The following is a 16,260-nucleotide window of genomic DNA, read 5'->3' as shown; positions in this document are numbered from 1 at the left end:
AATAGGGAAAACACAAGTAAAATCTTGTTTGATAAATCCAAACATGTTTTTCAGGGAGTTCTGTGTTTCATAAGTCTTTAGAAACACATAGCGGTTAGCTTAGCCGACACAGCTCTGAATGCCAGAAGGCTATTCTGTTTAGAAAAGTAAAAGATCAATTATTTAGGGTCCTGTCCACATGAGGGGTATTGAAAGGGTCCAAGTGCCCCTATGCCCAGCTCTACTGCCCCTCAAAAGCCCCTCTGGCTCGCCCAAGTACCCTCTAGCCAGCACAAGAGGCCCTATGGTTAGCACAGATGCTAATCCTGTGTGATCCTAAAGCATAACTCCACCATTAAAGTGGGGCCCACTCCTGACATGCTGCTATTTGCTATGCACCCTTCCTCTTGTTAGCATATATTTTGGCAGACAGATATCAGTTCAGGTTGGCTGCACATAGAAGGAGCTTTTTTATTTCATCATGGTAGAAGCAGTATTTATTTATTCTGAACCAAATTTATTTTTAACACTCCAATCTCCACCAAGTTCAGCTTGTCGCAGAGAGACGGTTTCTGACTCTGAAGCCGCTCACTTTTTTCCTCGGTTTATTTGAAGTAGGAACAAGTGTTTACTACAGGAGAGTAAAAATAAATCCTAAATCAAATACACACATTATAGTGAATACCAGAAATGACTTCCAAAGATCTGAGGGTCGATTCATTTGTTGGCTCTTCAAGTTTTTTGCTTTAGTTATGTGAATATCTAGCAACACAAATAAAAAATGAGTCAATGTAAACCTTCTTTGCAGTGTTGCATTTCTTGGCTCTTTGATGTCCTCTCTGTCTTCTTTTTCTCAGACATCACAGGAGTTTCTCGCCGCCTTGATGTCTCGTCTGGGAGGGAAGAACCCCGAGGAGACCGGCGGGTTTCAGGAGGCCCCTCTAGCCTACGATGCAGTGTGGGCGCTGGCACTAGCCCTTAATAAGACTGTGGCACCGCTGAAGGCTAAGGGCCGACGTCTGGAGGATTTCAACTATAACAACCACGACATCACGTCCGAGATTTACAGGGCCCTCAACACGAGCTCCTTTGAAGGCGTCTCGGTAAGTGCCCTATGACAGCTGGGATAGGCTCCAGCGCCCCCCGCGACCCTGAGAAGGATAAGCGAATGGACGGATGGTTCAAACTATGCAAAATCAAATAATATATAAGTAAATACCCCTTTTTTGACTAGAAACACAGCAATAACTTTCATACATTCACCAGTAACTGTCATGGTCCTGGGCCATGTGGGCCCAGTATTCTTAGTTTTCATGCATTTTTGTATTTTGTTCCTTATTTAGGCCATGTTTTCTGAGTTGCCCTGTTGTGTTGTTCCCTAAGTGTTTTCCCTTCATGGCTCTTCCCCTCTGTGTGCCCTCTATGTATTGATGAGCCCTCGTCTCCCCTTGTGGTTGTTTCATGTTTCCCCAGCCCGTTATGTCGGTGTTTTCCCCGTGCTCTCTCTCCTCCTGTCGGAACCTCTGCCTCTACATGTCATGTTCAGTCCACCCCGCCCTGTCTCGTTATGGTTATCTGTGTCACCTGTGTTCCCCGTGTGTTCCCACTTTCCTCGTTAACCCTCTGTGTATTTCTGTCTGCGTCTTCCTCTGTTCGGCGTCGCGTTCTCCCTCATGTTGTGTGGATCTCCCTGTGTCTCTCTGCGTATGTTAGTTTACTTTTCCCAGTTTAGTTTTGTATTTCCTATGTTCTGCCATTCCAGCATTAAAGCTGTGATTTTGAGTTCATCCTCGTGTCTGTGAGTTTTGCTATTGGGTCCTTCTCCTGCCTGCCACACAACGTATCATGACAGTAACTTCACGTTTTTGGCATTTTCTTCTGATTATCGTCCCTCACGTTTTGCACCGCTCAGTCCTGAGCCAGCTTCAGCTGCTAACAAAAACTAGCCAGCATTTGCACATCACCTGAAATTCAGAATTCATTTAAAAATCTTAAAATGACATGTGGCCTCTACACGGCCAGGCTCACATACAGAGCAAGTCTGCTGAGAACTCATTCCAGCGATCGACCTCTCTGATCAACTGTTCCACGCTCTTCTTTGAAAGGTGACCGCGCTTTTGAGGCAGTAGCTCCTAAAATTGGAACAGCCTCCCTCTGCCCATCAGCTGCTGAAAACTCATTTTTACAGCTTATTTCCTGAATCACTCACCAGTTACTTTTGCTTATTGCTTATAAAAGAGCGTATGTTTGACTGTGGGATATGTAGATTTCTCTAATTTACTTCTTTAATTTGTGTTTGTTTGTTTTTTTTTTATCCAAACTGTGAAGCACTTTGCAGCTGTGTGGTTCCTGTTATAAAAACAACAGATATATGAATTTACAGGATACATCAAATTATTTTACATTAACTTTGTCAAAAGGCATTTTATGTCACTGAAGAAATGACACTGAATAATAATAATAATCATAATAATAATAATAATAATAAAAACCAGTTATAAAAGTATGGAAGTGGGGATAAAATAAAAGCCATGCACAGTCTCGTGTCATTGGGTATAATCTATTGCAGTCCAGTGCAGCTGCTCCACCAGATGCCCAACGAGTTTCCAATCACTGAGCATTAAAAATGAATTTGAATATTGTGATTTTTCCACTTTGCATCTTGGAGACGTCTGCCAGCACATTGTGCACCCCACAAAAATGGACACCTTCCATGCTGTGTTCCAGTTAACACTGGGCACTGATTGGAAGGGACAGTTCACCCCGAAATGTCATTTACATATTTTTGCTCTGCCGTGTAGTTCAGTTTAATCCTCTAGATTGATTTGGTGTGAGATGCCCACAACTATCACCGCACAATCTTTCTGCTGTCTGTCATTCTGCTGGAAAACATCCTATTAAACAGTCAGAAGCATGAGCATCTAAGAACACGTAGTTGCATGCATCCTTCTGCATAGTGATTACTTTGGTTCCTACAATTGCATAAATTGAAATTGCTTTAAAGTTTGTGGATGTTTTTGTAGATGGGTATGACTTCTGGAAAGAGACATTGCTGCTCAGTTAAATTGTATTTTTTGATGTTTTGAACACCAAGGCGAGCGCAATTTACTCCATTATATCTGAGAGGGAGAGAGAGCCAATGCCTCAAAACTGGACAACTCGCACAAAAACAGTCTGGATGGATACATAGCACAACGGGCTAGGGAAACATGTAAATATGTATGGTGCATGATCACAGAGAAGCTGTGAGGGTCTGTTTTGAGAGACAATCACGTGCTCATGTGGGCAGCTCTGTGCTGGATGATCTGATATCCTCGTGTTGGTGTTGTTCCCAGACCATCATGAAAATGTTGTTCCAGGTTCAACATTGCAAGTGACCAATCACATTGTTGTGACGTTATTCTTTTGCGCGCCAAGCCATTCGTGCATTTATGAAATTCCAATGTTGCAAGGACAATATCAATTCTGCTTACTGTTTATTAAAGGGTTACGGTTAGGGTCAGGGTCCGTTGATCGGCGGACAGAGGCGGTTTCACGCAGCTTTAGAACAGTTTTTTGTTTTACGCCGCTTTTTCCCGAAGTCGCAAAAGTATGACGTCACAACATTCTGATTGGTCACTTGCAATGTTGATCCTGGAACAACATTTAGTATGATGATCTGGGAACAACACCAACACGAGGATATCAGATCAACCGTTCTGTGCTAGCAGACAAACCACTAAGGAGAGTCGCCTTTGAACTTAGTCTGAAACCTGGAATTTGACAGATGTTGGCTGTCTTTAGCTTGCAGAGATCATGCTTACTTACTTCTTCTAAATTCATTTGTGCTACAGAGCTCTTGTTATGTCTTGTGCCTTTTTTAGTTACACAGTTTGGTTTATTTTGAGCCAAGCTAATAGAAAGATGCACAAGCACATTGCTGTCTGGGCCCTTTGTTGCCGCCACAGACATCCGACAGTCTGGCAGTTGCCCTTGAGAGACGGGCGTTATGGTCAAAAACACCTGCAGCTCTGCTTCAACTATTACTTCTAACTACCCTGAAAGATATGCAGGCCACCATTTCTGTCTCAACACAAGTTCAAGAAACAGATTATATGAAGAATATATATCATATCTGCACCCACCCCCCGCCGCTCCTCCTTTGATGCAGTGTCTCACTAAATCGATCTGTTGTCATTGATGGCTGAGCTCTTCTGTATGCTGTTCCGCTCTACATCATATAGCGCTAAATGTACTGTACATTACTACGTGAAGATATAGCAATCATTATTTGTCTGCAGCGGCGCTGAACTGAACTTTACCGGTTGCCTGGTTTAAAAGCTGTTTGCATTTCTTGCCCATTTTTCTTCATCTCCGGTCTGTGAGCTGCAGGAGTGGTGTTAATCTCAGCAACCATTGGCAAAAAAAAGAATAATAACAAGTAATATTCCCTGAAATCCAGAATTATGTAGTTAAAAATGAGGCTTTTTATTTGCAATAATGTCAAGTTTCTGCTTTTTGAATGTGTCTCAGGGCCAGGTGGTGTTTGACGCCCAGGGATCCAGGATGGCAATGACTCTTATCGAGCAACTGCAAGGTAAAGCGCTTCTACGCTGTCCTCCCACGTTCAATTATAGTTGCAGAATCTGGACTGAATAATAAATGTCACTCATTGAAGAAAATCATTGCTCAATTTATTCAATGATGCATTGATTGCTGCTTTCAGCGCAGTCCGGAGAAAAGGCTCAGTTTAAGGGGCCCTTTAACTGCACATGTGAACGAGCTGGGTGCAGTGCGGTGTTGACTCGAAGCTTCACTCTAATTGGGCACCAGCCTTCGTTTTAAGCTGTTTCTGGAAATGGCATCCTATTTGTCACCAGTGACTTAATGAGTTTCCCTGCATGGGATAAGGTTGAGGATTATTTTCTACCTCTGTTCTCTTTGGCGTCCTAACGGATGAGAATTTATAATCCTGCCCCTTTCCCCTCGCATTCGGTCTCATATTTCCTGTTGTGGTGTCGGGGTAATTTGACATCCACAATGAGACGACCTGACTCGAATCCCTGAATCACTGTGGGACCTCATCAGTATTCCTGGTCAAGACTGCCACATAAGCGCCTTTTTTTCCCTCTCTTTCTTTTCTCCTTCCACTCCCCTTGGTGCTTCTTTGTTTGTCCACCTTTTCATCCGTCGATTCTTTTGCGTATTCATTATGTGCCTTTTCTTTCTGTATTCACATATTGCACTGCCTAAACGGCAGCGGTATAAATATCAATGTTTATCAGCTCTCTCGAGGAGCAAATTAATTACAGAAGCAATGCTAATTAAACTTCATACCTTTCTTGCTTTCTTGTCTCTGCTTCTCAAACATGTAGGAGGCAGTTATAAGAAGATTGGTTACTATGACAGCTCTCAAGGGAACCTCTCCTGGTTTGGCAATGATGTTTGGATAGGTAAGATGGATTTTACGGCACCGATCGCTCAGCTTCCTGTGTCTGTATTTGTGTCCTGTGTCATGCCGTGAGTCAGCCGGGTTACATGTTTGTGCTTTGACTTCAGACCTCCGCTGCGTGGCTTAATTTAGCCTCCTTTACTGTCTAAATGATGTATAATCACGGTGGATTTTTTTGTAACCACTTGTTTAGATGAAGCTAGTTATTTGGATTCTGACGCTCGCCCTCAAATTAGCCGGCTGCGCACTCACTGTCCAACATGTGTTAAAAGTGTTGGCGCAGCACATGCACTGTAATCAAACAGGCCGGCATCCTACTGTGAGTTAGCCTGTTTTTCTTAACCTATATTTGTTTCCATGCTGGCAAACTGGCACCATTAAAAGTAAACCAAAGTGGCTTTTCACAGTTACTGCTATTGATGTATGATATTTGTCACTGAATTAAATACATGCCTGAAAAAAATTCAGTTTTAATCCAAGTTTTGGAGTAACAGGGGCATCTGTTCTCTGATTTTAAACCCTTCAGTCGAAGCGCTTTTAAATTTACAAGTTATAAAACACCCCAAATTAAACCAGTGATGACTCCACAGCAAACCATGGTAAGCTGATCTGCTGAGACCTGCAAGTTGACATTTCTTATTCTCGCCTAATCAAAACTGTAAATGAGAGAATAAATAAACCGCCATCAGTCAGAGATGGGACTACAACAACCCATTTTAATAATGTTAGTTGCAGGTGGCCTTGACAGCGTGTGCACTGCGCTCAGAAACCTCCAAAAAACTGTCAGCAGGTTGTAATTGCCTGGTCCAGTAACAGAGACCTTCAGGGTGGAAAGGGTTAAGCAAACTCATGGACGATTTTTCTCAATGCACAGCAGAAATGATGTGTAAATGTCAATGACTATAAAAATAAGTGTAGCCTGTGTGTGTGTGTGTGTGTGTGTATGTTAGCAGAGTTTTCTCTCTGGAAGTTTTGGAAGTTTTCAAAGTTTGTTTTAAAGCTGATATAAACGCATTGATGTGTCCCAGATAGCGGACACATTCTGGCCCTTTTGGCACTTATGGATCAGTAAAAGCACCAACAAGTACTGTGTGGACTGAACGCGGCCCAGAAGTAATGAAGTGGCCTTGGCATGCATTGCAGGAGATGTTATTATATTATGTGGGCCAGTTTTCAGAACACACCTCATATCTGTCTAATAAGTTAAGGCTCTGTTTGGCATGAGACAACCAAATGTGGCCCATTTAAAAAAAAAACAAAAAACACACACACACAACCAAATTGTGCAATAAATTTTCTTGTATATAGAAACTTTTACAGTAATGCATGCACTGTGCACTCAAACATATGCAGTTGTAGAATAATAACATGTACACATTCTGCTTTAAAGAGCAATGCTAATCCAGTAAACCACAACAATACAACCTCTGACAGTAAGAGGGAATAAACTTGATTTTCTTGTTCCAGTGCAATGTTCTCCTAGGAAAACTTCAGGCACTCGTGGGGTTTTTCATTTAGAAATATAATAAATCTAAAGATTTTTGCAGACCCTGCGGTGGCATTATCCTCCCCGCAGCGTGACAGTGTGCCACGCCACACCACCCCACAAAAACAGCTTGAAAAGGCTCAAAGATCACATCACAGATCCCAAGGTGTTGACCTAGCTTCCAAACTCCCCAAATCCGATTAAGCATCCCAAAACAACCTTGCTACCCATAAACCCCAAAGGCACTACCGCCATTTTCCTGGTATCAGAAACCACAGGCGTCCCATGTGAGTGCCCCTTTGGGTCAGGTTTTTTTTTTTTTATAACATAAGGAGGACCTAAACAAGATTAGCACATGCATTGGAGCTTTTGTGTGTGAGCAGAGTAGCAGTGGAGGTCTACACAATATTAACAAGAAAATGCTGTGGAAGTTGCACAGCAGTCTCTCCACTTAATAATTTTTGTGATTAATATTTTTCTGATGAAGAATTAAAGGGTGCCACCTTAGTGCTGAATTGGACCGAGTTACTGAAAACTAAAACTGTGAAAATATGCACTTTTCCAGTTTGATGTACATATAGTTCAGTTTGACAGTTTAATTTATGGGATGCTGTAGCGACGGTCCTCCGGGCCTTATTTCAACATTTTGTCCTTGCTGACACTCAGAGCTCCAAGCTCGTGTAATCCCTGGAGGTGGAAGAGTTTTAGCCGATAAAAGAGGGAGGATGGATTTTTTTAAAGTTAATTGCTGCAGTCCGGTGCGAGGGGTTTCACAGTGCTGCAATGGCCTCCATACACTGTGCATCGCAGCTCAGTTGTTCATCTCTTTGCCTGATCTTAGCTTAGCTTGCCTCGCTAACCAACCAAGTTTTTTTTTTTTTTTTTTTTTTTTTTTACATCTTTCTTCTGCATAAAGAAGCTCGAACTCAAGCCAAAAAGCCTGAACCTGTGCTTTAACTCCTGCTGCCCATACTTGAGTTTACTGTGAAAACCTATTAGCGATGATTTGCCTCAGACACCAAGACGAGTACTCTGGATGTTTACTGGCCCGTCTCTCCCTGAGGAGGTGACATACTTGTGCCTGGACAGAGTGTGCCACTAATCAATCCTGCACGCCAAGGCAGCCCACAGATGGACGCCTTTTTTTAGGCTTTTAAGGAAATGATCTGTTGCCAGGGCTTAACTGAACCCAGAAGAGGTAAAGTTTCCAGGTCAGTATCAGCATCCAGGGACAGGTGACCTGTTTGCTTGTAGGCGACATGTTTTTCCATCAGGCCGGCTTCCAGCTCTTTAGTTTGGCTTGTTGCAACGTGACAGGCTTGATGTCAGTCTAGTTAGAAGCCGCTGATGTGAAACTGACATGTTGTCCAGAGTGTCAGAGGTGAGTTTTGTTTGCTTTTTTAAATGAGCTTCTTCTTTTCTGTTTACCAAATAAAGACACATCCAGCTGACATCTACTTGTTGAGAGGAAATGAGTAATTTCCTGCTTTCTGGAGCTGACTCAGTTCGGGGAAGTTTTCTTCTTGACAGCTGGGGTGGAGGGGATGGGGGAAGGGCGTGCTTGATGTACTGACAGGGTGGAGTAAACAGCGCGGTTTTTAACTTAACCCCTGCGCTTGTTTTCCTTTGTGTTTACCACGCCCCTCCTCGCGTCGCTTTCTCACTCTCTGCACGGTCGCCCTAACAACCACTTTTTAGCTCAGCTCTTGTTCTGATCGCTGTGGCAACTGTTACAGAGCTGGGTCTCCATGGCAACTTCCCGTCCTGATTCCCTGATCAAGGACGGAGGAGGGCTTAGATGCTGCAAACACGCTGACTGAATGGACAGTTGACACATATACGCCGTGCACCTACTCAGAGCTGTAATTACTACGACTGTACATTCATTCAGACACGTACATGGCTTTCCACATTCTGGAATTTTAAATATTCCATATTTAAAGTTGACCTTTTATGGTCATTTTCAGGCCTATGGCTTTACTTAGAATCTACTGCAGCACTAATTCATCGCAATCCTTACTCATCTCATACTGGAGATGAATAAGGATCATGCACTGAAATCTGAAACAAGCTTCTGCGAGGTGACCGTATTAGGGATATATGCTCTCAGTGACATCATACAGAGCCAAGCGTAGAAAAAGTGTGTGAAACGGAGCATCAATCTGAAGTGTTAGCTTTTCACCTCAGAGATTATGTGGGAAATTACAACAGTTCCACTTCAAAAAAAATATTATAATTATAGCTATAGGAGCTGCAGTAAGCTCAGTTCTTTCTTACACCCCTGCCAGATCTTTTTTGTTTTCAAGCTTGTGGTCTTCAGTTTTTAGCAAGGTCATTCTAGAGTCTCCCAACCCCACAGTCATCATGGGAGGAGTATTTTAATTATAAAGTGTGTTGGATATTTACTGTCTATAACAGAAATATGTGAAGGTGTGTTGAGGTGTCGAGGGAAAAGCAGCTGGGTGAATGTAGAGTTGCTAAAGCATTCTGAGCCTTGCAAACCAAAAATAAAAATTTAAAACAAAGGAAGTGCAAAGATGATGTAACTACTGTAATATTCTCTCTTTGTGAAACTTTAACAAGCCGGCAGCGAAGCTGGCAGCGTATGGCACGTGTCATACTTCCATATATCACAAAAACACAGCTGCACTTCACACATAGTGAGTGTAACATGTACAGCATTGGTGAAGTATGTTTGGTTTCAAATGACAAAATTGGACAGAAACTGTGCGCTTTATCAGATTGTGCCTTTAGGAAACACGGACAGAGAGAAAATATTTCTGAATTTTTCACATCCATGTTCTCTTGACTCGTATAAATTGGTGATGCTTCTTTTTAAAGAAGCAACGATGGCAGATTAATTCATTTGCAGATTATTTACTGACTTGAATGATTCATTATTCAACAAGTATACTGTTTCATGTTGCACTGCAAATCTGTGCATTCAAGATGTAAAGTACATGTTTAACATTTTTACTTGATTATGAGAACAGATGATGTTTTTCCTTTCAAACTACTAAACTGTTTATCTGTTAAGGACTAAATGTTGCACTGTTTCAACAGACTTTAGGCTCTTCAGTGCTTTTGTGCAGAATTTTTGTCGCCACCATCAAATCTGTTGCTAGGAGTTGCTTAAAGGTCATCATCCGATATTGGGTACATATGAACAGAAGCATCAGTGATCCCGTTTATTTTAAATTTCCCTTTAATGTGTCTGTTGTGGCTTTGTGAGTCACGCTGTTTTGGAGGGGATTTCTTATTTAACAGTGTTGCATTTTGTTTGTGTTGAAGATACAAATTTCTATTCAGTTTTTACTTTACCACATGAATAGACTGCTGGTCCTGCTGGATTTGATCCATGTGGAGAGTAATTTTGCCAGTGGAGATCTTAATCAGAAGTCTACACATAAATTTAGCTGAACTTGTGTGATCACATGAAGATTAATTGAGGAATATGGATGGACTGCAGGTATCCTGAATGAAGATCCCTAATGTCCCAGTTTCTCCTCATCCTTTCATCTCACTCAAGCACACAGTTTGATTGATGTACAAATCAGTCAGGACCACTATAGTCAAAATAAGATGTTTGTTTCCATCTGCTGTAAATTATGTTTGACTAAATGTCTGCGAGAGCAGCAGCAAGACATCAGCGCAGAGCAGAGGAGGCATCAGTAACATCAGATGTGACGGTGATTAAGAGGAGCTTGTAGACTCACAGCAGCTGTAGACCTTATGTGAAATTAGCCTGTTGGATGTGTAGACGGGTATCAGCTGTGTAATCAGCTTATGTGGGCTGGTATTGAGATCAGATCTCTGCGGGCCGACTGATCAATTGTGTTAAAGAGAGAGCTGAACCTGAACGTTAAACTTTTGATTTTGTGATCGATTTACACTCCTACCCTCACCCACGGCCACGAGCTGTGTGTAGTGACCAATGAAAAAAAGAAGCAGGTACAAGCTGAGGAAATGAGCTTCCTATAGAAGCTTGTTTAGAGTGAGAAGCTCAGTCGTTTAATGAAGACACTCCTCCATTAAAAGGAGCCAGATTCGTTGGCTTAAGCATCCTGCTGTGGTTCCTCCTTGGCACTTTGTAGTGTAGAGGTGACTCGGGCATGTCTAAGTGAGGTGAAAGATTATGTGTCCGGGCTGGCTTGAGGCCACCTTATTATCTCCATGGCCGACTGAGTAGATTGATTTCTAACTACTTAAAAAAACAAAACCCTTTATTTCCTCTGGTTTTCCTGCCATACCTCTTTAATTTAACTTGGCACACTGTCTTATATTGTCATTCTTCTGTCAGATGTCACCAGACACGAGCTGGCTATGTGACTGCAGTGACAAGCATCTAAACACAGCATGACTGGCTCTCTGACACTCTGCGACCCCCAAGGGGACGACACTCTGACACTTCCCTCTGACATCTGACACATCAGCTTCATGCAGCGCTGACACTCCCGCCCTGTTTCCTCTCTGACATGAACACACACACCGTCTCCCTCTGTTTTTCTCTCTCTGTGTGTGCCTAAATGCACCCTGGCACTCGTACGCAGCCTCTTCACTATGTTCTCTCATACTTACTCTATCGATCTGCATGCATGTGAATAATTAGACTTAAATTCGCATAAGCATCCTCACACACACACGCTAACACACATCTGCAGGCAGTCTCGGATTTAGGCAGACAGATAGTCAGAGGCTGTCGAGTGTAAAACGAGGCTCCCTGTCCATCTGCCCCTCTTTGAACTCTCCTCACAGAGGAATTCTTCTGGTTTAAAGCTACACAAGCATGAATAATTTGGTCGTTGGTCCACTCGATAAAACCCTAAAGCTTCAACTCTTAATTAACAAAGTTGTCTTCTTGCTCAGTACATTACTTTACAGTATGGTAATTACTGAAACACACATTCAAGCACAAATCGGTGGTTCATGGCTGTGTGTTTCACAGCATGCTGTTCAACCGTGTCAGAAATTAAAAGCGTTACTAGTTGTTCCAAAGGGCAGAAATCACTGTCATAAGGAGGAGAGAGACTTTGATTAAATTAGGATACCAAGGCACGTTTTCAAACAGTCAGTGTGTTTCAGTTGGCTGCACATGGCAGATATCGCTGGATCCAGAAAGAAAAGAGAAGCCTGCTTTCTTGTGTTGAAGTTGGTGTGAATGAATGTCGCGCTGCAGGTTTTAGGAGGCTGATGAAAGGCTCAGAAAACAGTCATTTAATCTTAAATGTGCAGTCAGTCATTTTTTGTGGTTATTTAATAGAGTAAAAAGCAGATATTCTACTCATAAATATACATAGATTAGTGTATAATTGTCTTCCAGCAAACTGATGCGTTCTCATAAACTCATAATTAATCCATTAAAAGTAAATAGGAGCGCATAAATAGGGACATTTAAATCATCCCTGCACCTTCAGACTCAACATATGAAGTATTACACCCGTGTTTTATCCTCTTCATGTCACATCATCCTGTTCCTCCTCACCCCAAACCTCAAAAGTAAAGTCAGGTTTCTAACATGGAAAAACACGCTTATTTATTCCTAATATTCTAGCGACCCCCCAACTCTGGACAGCTGACAAAATCCAGCTGAACAACACCAACATCTGGTTATAAGCTAACATTATGCAGTGGCCCTGTAGCCCCTTTTGCACAATTATGATTTTTATATCTTGAAGGTAAAATTCTAACAAAACAGATTCTATCTTTGATTTATTTCATTGCTTAATGTGTTTGAGATGGATGTGTGTTTCAGTTTTCAGTTTTATTTGTCATATGCAAGTTAGCCCAGGGTCAACATTGCAATGAAATGTGTTTGACGAGCAGCAGTCACTCAGCAGCATGATACAGTAGGAGAAAATATAATAAAATAAAATAATAAAAAAAATAGAAAAATAGTAAGGAGCAAAATATTAGAGAGACATGGTAAAAGAGAAAAGATGACTAAATATATATGTATCTATAAATATAAATATATGTACACTAGTGATTAAATAAGAAAATCTTGAAAAGAAATATGACGGGAGGGCAGATGGGATATTGCACAGGAATGAGCAGCAGAAAATTACAGTATTGCACTTTTAAATATAAATATCAATAACAATAAAGTGAAGTGACCAGTGCAGATTATACAGAGTACTTGTGAAGCTGCAGGGTAGCTTCGGAGTGCGTCCTGTGGTGTGTGTGTGTTTAAGTGTTGTGTGTGGTCACATATGCATATATAAATTAGAAGGCAGATCATTGATAACAGCGGCACCGGTCGGTAAGTATTCTTTTTGGTGTGAAGGCAGTTTGTGAAATAATCAGTCTTGTTTATTTTTCTTCCTCAACATGATTTGTCAAAGATTATTTCATGTATCTGAGCACAACCTTTGCTATCTGTTCTTTCATCTTCTGATTTGTGTCCATATATGTAAAATCAATATGTTCTGGATTGGATTTAGATTAGAGGGGCTGGAGGGATGTTCATGTTCCTTCATGATGTCATAGGTTACTGATTGCTTGGCCATTAACACCAGTGCGGGAAAAGATGCTGGTTTGGATTTAAATACAGTTGTTGTCTTTCAAAGATTTGCTGACACACACACACTTTCTCTAGACAAAATACATGCTTCAAATATACTTCCTATTGAAACCCATTACTGGAAAAACTGTGTTAACTGTGTTGGTTTAAAATGGAGCACTGTAACAAAAAATAATTTCCCCCAGGGATCAATAAAGTATTCTGATTCTGATTCTGATTCTGAACTGGCATGACAGAATGTGACACTGTGTGACCATTAACCCCAAAAAATAGATACTGAAGAGAGAAGCATCCCTGTCTACTGGTATCATATAAATAAAACTGAATAGAGCTGTAGGTGGAAAAAAGTAGAGCAAGTGCCGACGTGTCCTTCCTCCAGGGATAAAAAGAAATAAATAAAAATGACACACTTTTCCAGCAGTTCGACATTTTCAACATCTAGAGTGATTATTTCTTAGAAGCTCGGTTATCCCGTCTTTATTTTTAGGATAATGCTGATTTTTATATCAGCTTTTCTTTTTAAAACACTATTAACTTTTACATTTTGGAGATGAGCTAAATCACAAAATGAAAAATCTGGTGAGTACAGACGAGAATGAGACGCTATCGCGTAGCACTGTCTGCTCCACTGGCAGTAAAAGCTCAGACTGAGCACAAACTCAGATGTAGTACTCTATTTTCTAAACTGTCTCCTTGAAAGATCCATTATCACCACTACCCTAAGAACATATAACCTGTAACCACACCTATTCACACTTTTACAGGGAGGGGGAGGGTAATAGCCGACCTCTTGAGGTATCAATCTCCTGACTGAGGACAGCGCTGCTGGGCTTTCTGTCACTTTTTTAAATAATGGCTGGATTTCTTTCTGAATTTGAACCTGGACACATTTTTTTTTCTGCCACAAGTTTCACTTTAGACTTTATTTACACGATGGACGTCGACATAATGATGCCAGCCCATTGGTTGGTGGACTTTACACTGTAGCACTTGATGAACTTTTTGAGTCCAGACGGTGTAATATTTAGATGAGAGGGTGGAGTGCTAGCTATCAGCTAACACCAGTGAGCTTGGTTAGCTTCTATGTATGTAACGCTCAGACATGCACAGCTAATTAGAATCAGAATCAGAATCAGAATCAGAATGGGTTTATTGCCAGATGTTGAGGTTTACAACATTAGGAAATTGCTGCGGTGCTTCAGTGCAGACAATAAGAATTAAAGTGCTATGTAGAAAGAAAGATATGTGCATGAGATATACATGAGATATATACATGAGAATAAGAATTATGAGTGCTACGTAGAAAGATATATACATGAGTGCAGGTGGTGATCAGTGCCAGACATGAAATGATGCAGTGACACAGCGTAGGGTCATGTGTTAGTGGCGGGAACAGTCATGTGGTTATTGTTCATGTGTCCAACAGCAGAGGGGAAGAAACTGTTCTTATGGCGAGAGGTTCTGGTGCGAATGGACCGGAGCCTCCTGCCTGAGGGGAGCAGGTCAAACAGACTGTATCCAGGGTGAGAAGGGTCAGCTGAGATCCGGGCAGCACGCCGCAGTGTCCTGGAGGTGTACAGGTCCTGCAGAGATGGGAGTCTGCAGCCAATCACCTTCTCAGCAGAGCGCACAACACGCTGCAGTCTCTGTTTGTCCCTGATAGTGGCTCCAGCGTACCACACGGTGATGGAGGAGGTGAGGATGGACTCGATGATTGCGGTGTAGAACTGCATCATCGTCCGTGTTGGCAGGTTGAATTTCTTCAGCTGCCTCAGGAAGTACATCCTCTGCTGGGCTTTCTTGATGACGGAGGTGATGGTGGGCTCCCACTTCAGGTCCTGGGTGATGGTGGTACCCAGGAAGCGGAATGAGTCCACAGAGGTGATGGGGGTGTCAGTCAGGATGATGGGGGGGAGTGGGGCTGTGTGCTTCCTGAAGTCCACAATAATCTCCACTGTCTTCTGGGCATTCAGCACCAGGTTGTTGTGGCTGCACCAAGACACCAGACGTTCAACCTCCCTCCTGTAGGCAGACTCGTCCCCGTCCGAGATGAGCCCAATAATTAGAGAGGAACTACAAGAAATGAACCAACCACAACTGAAACACAAACTTCCTAGATGGTCTGCATCTCACTGTATTTTATATTGTTTGTCGAATGATTTGATGCAGAGTTGGACCAAAGCTGGTTTACTAACTCGCTTTGCTGTGTATCGTGGCTCACTTCTCCTTCAGTAACTACTTCACTGCACCCACATTCCCCCTTTTTGTGGATGACTAAGTAAGGTGACCGCAGCTAGCAGCGTTTTTCTTGCTGTTGCGGCAACTTCTCTGACATACTTTCCACTTCAATCCCGCTAAGTCACACTGAGTCACTCACACAGGTGCAGTGAAGCTGTGGTTACTGGGTCGAGCGAAGCACTGGTGAAGGAATTATTTTGAACTTAATTGGCATTCTGTTGTCGTCTCTGGCTCCCGCTCCTCTCCTCGGCTCTGTTTCCTGAGCAAATGCTAGCTCCTCTGTGGCCTCCACTGTTACTCACTGGTGTTTGTTGCTGGTCTAATGAAGTCAGTGCTGTTTGGTGCTCTTATCATCATGATATTTGATTTAAATGGTGTGCTGCATGTTAGAAAGTTAACCATGGTTTCTGACTGAGACTATGAATGCTTTTGGCCATGAACAATGAAAATGTGATAAGATAACCTTTTCACAACAAGGTCCGGTGCACTGACCATCAAAAAACTGGACTGACTCATTTAAAAACTGGAATCTATCCACACACCCCAGAACTGTTTATCTGTATGTGATTTTCAATACTGCAAAGTTGGGCATTTTAACATGCATGT

At 42.1% G+C, this 16,260-nt stretch overlaps 1 protein-coding gene across 5 annotated transcripts in view; it reads left to right on the top strand.

Moving 5' to 3' along the window:
- Window positions 1-16,260, top strand: part of LOC112431247 (gamma-aminobutyric acid type B receptor subunit 1) — a 129,435-nt gene that overhangs the window by 79,081 nt on the left and 34,094 nt on the right. For all 5 annotated transcript variants that reach the window (XM_076890283.1, XM_076890278.1, XM_076890279.1 and 2 more), the window contains 3 exons: window positions 837-1,082; window positions 4,492-4,555; window positions 5,334-5,411. In XM_076890283.1, coding sequence (XP_076746398.1) covers window positions 837-1,082; window positions 4,492-4,555; window positions 5,334-5,411 — 388 coding nt within the window. The remainder of the gene's footprint in view (window positions 1-836; window positions 1,083-4,491; window positions 4,556-5,333; window positions 5,412-16,260) is intronic.

The sequence above is a fragment of the Maylandia zebra genome, linkage group LG11, assembly GCF_041146795.1.
Source record: "Maylandia zebra isolate NMK-2024a linkage group LG11, Mzebra_GT3a, whole genome shotgun sequence".
In the NCBI taxonomy this organism is placed as follows: Eukaryota; Metazoa; Chordata; class Actinopteri; order Cichliformes; family Cichlidae; genus Maylandia; species Maylandia zebra.
Note: the sequence above shows the minus strand (reverse complement) of the source record. Positions and strands in the feature narration are given on the sequence as shown.